Source organism: Coregonus lavaretus (genome assembly GCF_964263955.1).
Source record: "Coregonus lavaretus genome assembly, chromosome: 38".
NCBI lineage: Eukaryota > Metazoa > Chordata > Actinopteri > Salmoniformes > Salmonidae > Coregonus > Coregonus lavaretus.
Window position 1 is genome coordinate 7947846 of NC_140025.1, and position 6340 is coordinate 7954185.

A 6340-nucleotide genomic window follows, 5' to 3' on the forward strand; every position below is an offset into this window, starting at 1 on the left:
CAGTAACCTTGTTTCTAAGGACATTTCATAATGCTTCTAGATTTATGTGTCAGATCAAACAGATTCTGTTAATGACGTAAGCTACGTAGTCTTTAGCTGGAGCAGACCTGTAAGATTTGCTGCATTATTGTGTTTATGAAAGAGGGAGAGACAGAGAGAGATAAAGAGGAACATGCACATACAGTAGGTTATATAAGGTTATTATAAGGTTGTATCACAACCCTCTACAAAACCCTATTAACTATGAAGTTAACAGTACAGTAGCCCTTAGCTGGGATAGAGAGAATACCTGCAATAAAATGCCTCAAAGTGACAGGATAGGGAGAGCATAAGACCATGATAACTATCCATCATGTTAGCTGCTGTTGCTATTGCTGGGTGAACCACAAAGCAGGCCTAGCTGCCTAGGCCATTAAAATTACACATTGTTCTACAGTCAAGGCATATGCCTTTAGTGGTTCTGAAAAAGACAGTATAGATGGACGAATGAAGGGTCATTAAAATAGTGTGTGTATGTGAGGGCAAAGTGCATGTCAACCTGTGTGAAAGTAACAAATGCATGCTGTGGCTCATGAACATACAGTGGGGAGAACAAGTATTTGATACACTGCCGATTTTGCAGGTTTTCCTACTTACAAAGCATGTAGAGGTCTGTAATTTTTATCATAGGTACACTTCAACTGTGAGAGACGGAATCTAAGACAAAAATCCAGAAATTCACATTGTATGATTTTTAAGTAATTAATTAGCATTTTATTGCATGACATAAGTATTTGATACATCAGAAAAGCAGAACTTAATATTTGGCACAGAAACCGTTGTTTGCAATTACAGAGATCATACGTTTCCTGTAGGTCTTGACCAGGTTTGCCACACACCGCAGCAGGGATTTTGGCCCACTCCTCCATACAGACCTTCTCCAGATCCTTCAGGTTTCGGGGCTGTCGCTGGGCAATACGGACTTTCAGCTCCCTCCAAAGATTTTCTATTGGGTTCAGGTCTGGAGACTGGCTAGGCCACTCCAGGACCTTGAGATGCTTCTTACGGAGCCACTCCTTAGTTGCCCTGGCTGTGTGTTTCGGGTCGTTGTCATGCTGGAAGACCCAGCCACGACCCATCTTCAATGCTCTTCCTGAGGGAAGGAGGTTGTTGGCCAAGATCTCGCGATACATGGCCCCATCCATCCTCCCCTCAATACGGTGCAGTCGTCCTGTCCCCTTTGCAGAAAAGCATCCCCAAAGAATGATGTTTCCACCTCCATGCTTCACGGTTGGGATGGTGTTCTTGGGGTTGTACTCATCCTTCTTCTTCCTCCAAACACGGCGAGTGGAGTTTAGACCAAAAAGCTCTATTTTTGTCTCATCAGACCACATGACCTTCTCCCATTCCTCCTCTGGATCATCCAGATGGTCATTGGCAAACTTCAGATGGGCCTGGACATGCGCTGGCTTGAGCAGGGGGACATTGCGTGCGCTGCAGGATTTTAATCCATGACGGCTTAGTGTGTTACTAATGGTTTTCTTTGAGACTGTGGTCCCAACTCTCTTCAGGTCATTGACCAGGTCCTGCCGTGTAGTTCTGGACTGATCTCTCACCTTCCTCATGATCATTGATGCCCCACGAGGTGAGATCTTGCATGGAGCCCCAGACCGAGGGTGATTGACCGTCATCTTCAACTTCTTCCATTTTCTAATAATTGCGCCAACAGTTGTTGCCTTCTCACCAAGCTGCTTGCCTATTGTCCTTTAGACCATCCCAGCCTTGTGCATGTCTACAATTTTATCCCTGATGTCCTTACACAGCTCTCTGGTCTTGGCCATTGTGGAGAGCTTGGAGTTTGTTTGATTGAGTGTGTGGACAGGTGTATTTTATACAGGTAACGAGTTCAAACAGGTGCAGTTAATACAGGTAATGAGTGGAGAACAGGAGGGCTTCTTAAAGAAGAACTAACAGGTCTGTGAGAGCTGGAATTCTTACTGGTTGGTAGGTGATCAAATACTTATGTCATGCAATAAAATGCAAATTAATTACTTAAAAATCATACAATGTGATTTTCTGGATTTTTGATTTTTTTTTTTCTCTCACCGTTGAAGTGTACCTATGATAAAAATTACAGACCTCTACATGCTTTGTAAGTAGAAAAACCTGCAAAATCGGCAGTGTATCAAATACTTGTTCTCCCCACTGTATATATTTAAAATAATATACAGTACCGGTCAAAAGTTTTAGAACACCTACTCATTCAAGGGTTTTTCTTTATTTTTACTATTTATTTACATTGTAGAATAATAGTGAAGTCATCAAAACTATGAAATAACACATATGGAATCATGTAGTAACCAAAAAAGTGTTAAACAAATCAAAATATATTTTATATTTGAGATTCTTCAAATAGCCACCCTTTGCCTCGATGACACCTTGGCACACTCTTGGCATTCTCTCAACCAGCTTCAACAACAGTCTTGAAGGAGTTCCCACATATGCTGAGCACTTGTTGGCTGTCTTTCACTCTGCGGTCTGACTCATCCCAAACCATCTCAATTTGGTTGAGGTTGGGGGATTGTGGAGGCCAGGTCATCTGATGCAGCACTCCATCACTATCCTTCTTGGTCAAATAGCCCTTACACAGCCTGGAGTTGTGTTGGGTCATTGTCCTGTTGAAAAACAAATGATAGTCCCACTAATCCCAAACCAAATGGGATGGTGTATCGCTATAAAATGCTGTCAAAGCCATGCTGGTTAAGTGTGCCTTGAATTCTAAATAAATCACAGACAGTGTCACCGGCAAAGCACCCCCACACCATAACACCTCCTCCTCCATGCTTTACGGTGGGAAATACACATGCAGAGATCATCCGTTCACCCACACTGCGTCTCACAAAGACACGGCGGTTGGAACCAAAAATCTCACATTTGGACTCTAGACCAATGGACAAATTTCCACCAGTCTAATGTCCATTGCTCCTGTTTCTTGACCCAAGCAAGTCTCTTCTTCTTATTGGTGTCCTTTAGTAGTGGTTTCTTTGCAGCAATTCGACCATGAAGGCCTGATTCACACAGTCTCCTCTGAACAGTTGATGTTGACGTGTGTCTGTTCCTTGAACTCTGTGAACCATTTATTTGGGCTGCAATTTCTGAGGCTGGTAACTCTAATGAACTTATCCTCTGCAGCAGAGGTAACTCTGGGGCTTCCATTCTTGTGGCGGTCCTCATGAGGGCCAGTTTCATCATAGCGCTTGATGGTTTATGTGACTGTACTTGAAGAAACTTTCAAAGTTCTTGAAATACTCCATATTAACTTACCTTCATGTCTTAAAGTAATGATGGACTGTCGTTTCTCTTTGCTTATTTGAGCTGTCCTTGCCATAATATGGACTCGGTCTTTTACCCCCCTACCTTGTCACCACACAATTGATTGGCTCAAACGCATTAAGAAGGAAAGAAATTCCACAAATTAACTTTTAAGAAAGCAAACCTGTTAATTGAAATTTACATTACATTTACATTTTAGTCATTTAGCAGACGCTCTTATCCAGAGCGACTTACAGTTAGTGAATACATTTTTTTTTTTTTATACTGGCCCCCCGTGGGAATCGAACCCACAACCCTGGCGTTGCAAACGCCATGCTCTATCAACTGAGCTACATCCCTGCTGGCCATTCCCTCCCCTACCCTGGACGACGCTGGGCCAATTGTGCGCCGTCCATGAGTCTCCCGGTCGCGGCCGGCTGCGACAGAGCCTGGATTCGAACCAGGATCTCTAGTGGCACAGTTAGCACTGCAAAGCAGTGCCTTAGACCACTGCGCCACTCAGGAGGTTGCATTCCAGGTGTCATGAAGCTGGTTGAGAGAATGACAAGAGTGTGCAAAGCTGTCATCAAGGCAAAGGGTGGCTATTTGAAGAATCTCAAATCTCAAATATATTTTGATTTGTTTAACACTTTTTGGGTTACTACATGATTCCATGTGTTATTTCATAGTTTTGATGTCTTCACTATTATTCTACAATGTAGAAAATTGTAAAAAATAAAATAAAATAAAATCCTTGAATGAGTAGGTGTTCTAAAACTTTTGACCGGTAGTGTACGACGAGCGTCAGAGCCGGTGTAGTAGGATTCAATCTTAGATGCTTTGCCTGTTTGATGGTTCATCGGAGGGCATAGCGGGATTTCTTTTAAGTGTCCGGGTTAGAGTCCCGCTCCTTGAAAGCGGCAGCTTTACCCTTTAGTTCAGTGTGAATGTTGCCTGTAATCCATGGCTTCTGGTTGGGGTATGTACATACGGGGACGATGTCATCGATGCACTTATTGATGAAGCCGATGACTGATGTGGTATACCCCTCAATGCCATCGGATAAATCTCGGAACATATTCCAGTCTGTGCTAGGAAAACAGTCCTGGTGCTTAGCATCTGCGTCATCTGACCACTTCTGTATTGAGCGAGTCACTGGTACTTCCTGCTTTAGTTTTTTCTTGTAAACAGGAATCAGGAGGAAACAATTATGGTCAGATTTTCCAAATGGAAGTCGAGGGAGAGCTTTGTACGCGTCTCTGTGAGTGGAGTAAAGGTGGTCTAGAGTTTTTTTTTTCTCTGGTTGCACGTGACATGCTGGTAGAAATGAGGTATAATATATTTAAGTTTTCCTGCATTAAAGTCCCCGGCCACTAGGAGCGCCGCCTCTGGATGAGCATTTTCTTGTTTGCTTATGGCCTTATACAGCTCGTTGAGTGCGGTCTTAGTGCCAGCATCGGTTTGTGGTGGTAAATAGACAGCTACGAAAAATATAGATGAAAACTCTCTTGGTAAAATAGATGAAAACTCTCTTGGTAAATAGTGTGGTCTACAGCTTATCATGAGGTACTCTCAGGCGAGCGAAACCTTGAGACTTCTTTGATATTAGATTTTGCACACAAGCTGTTATTAACAAATAGACACAGACCAGCACCCCTCGTCTTACCGGAGGTAGCTGTTCTGTCTTGCCTATGCACGGAAAACCCATCCAACTGTATATTATCCATGTCGTCGTTCAGCCACGACTCGGTGAAACATAAGCTGTAGAAACAAGTTGTGGGTATGCATGTGTGTGTGGGAGGAGGGGACAGGCCATATATTTAGGTCCAGGATATACCTCTTGCTCTCTCGCCCTCTCTCATGCCACACAAACTCTCTCGCTAACACACTACCACGCATCTAAAACCCACACACGTACACACACACACACACACACACACACACACACACACACACAAGAGGTGAGCTGTCAAGGCTGTTTAATTTGAGATTGGCCTGCACCCATAAACATACAGGGCTAAATAATTCAGACCATCAGTCAGTCCATGGGCAGGAAACTGGGCCTGGGGCACACACACCCAAACACACACATATAAATGCAGCATTGAATATTGCCTCATTTGAAAATGTTTAACACATTTTGATTGTTTTTCTGAGCTACACCAGGTGTGCAGAGTACACCAACATGACAACATGTCTGTCTCTGTGTCTGAGAGAGACTATTTTTGTCTGTTGCTGCATTGAGTTTGTTATGTGGCTGGTGGTGGTATTGTTCACACTCCCTCCTGCATGCCCCTAGTTTCTGTCTCAGTAAATCTTACAGTGCATGTCCACTGGCCCTCTGTGTAGTCCCGGCAACCCAAGGGGCCACTGGTTACTTGATCCCGTGTGGCGGTAGTGTCCCCAGATCCTCCACAGAGTAGGAGCTCTGTCTGTCTGGGGTGCAGGGGGAGGGGGGCGAGAGAGGTGGAGAGAGGGGGAGGGATAGGAACCAGGGCCAGGGGCTGAGGGGTGCTGTCTGGGGAAAGAGGCCCCCGGGAAGCAGCTACAAAGAGAGGCCCAGGGTCATGGGCAGGCTGGGGGCTAGCTTTCTTGGCCCAGCACTGGTGGAGAAATGTGGCATGTGCATATCACCTACACACTCCTCCAACAGAGGCCAGAGAGAAGCTCTAAGTGAAGACTATAAACAAGCATGAAAACATACATCCGGAGGCTGCCTTTCTTGTCGCTGCCGATTTGAATTCCATGTTATTAAGACATGTCATGCCCAACTTCCATCAACAAGTCTCCTTCGCCACTATGGGCGATAAAGACCAAGACCACAGTTACTCTACCCACAAGCAAACATATAAGGCCCTCACTCGTCCGCCATTCGGCAAATCAGATCATGACTCTGTATTCCTGTTTACAAGCAGAAGGTCAAACAGGAAGTACCCGTGACTCGCCCTGTTGAGAAATGGTAATCGGAATCAGAGATTATGCTACAGGACTACTTTGCTAGTATTGACTGGAATATGTTCAGAGACTCCGCCGATAACAATGATGAGCT

General features: G+C 44.4%; 1 protein-coding gene across 1 annotated transcript in view; it reads left to right on the forward strand.

The window, feature by feature from the left end:
- LOC311112495 (low-density lipoprotein receptor-related protein 1B-like) overlaps positions 1-5714 on the forward strand; it is a gene marked incomplete at both ends in the record, with an annotated part of 90612 nt that extends 84898 nt beyond the window's left edge. Inside the window, one exon of the mRNA XM_084155629.1 lies at positions 5641-5714. Within this exon, the coding sequence (XP_084011755.1) occupies positions 5641-5714 (74 nt within the window). The remainder of the gene's footprint in view (positions 1-5640) is intronic.
- Positions 5715-6340: the final 626 nt, after the last annotated feature.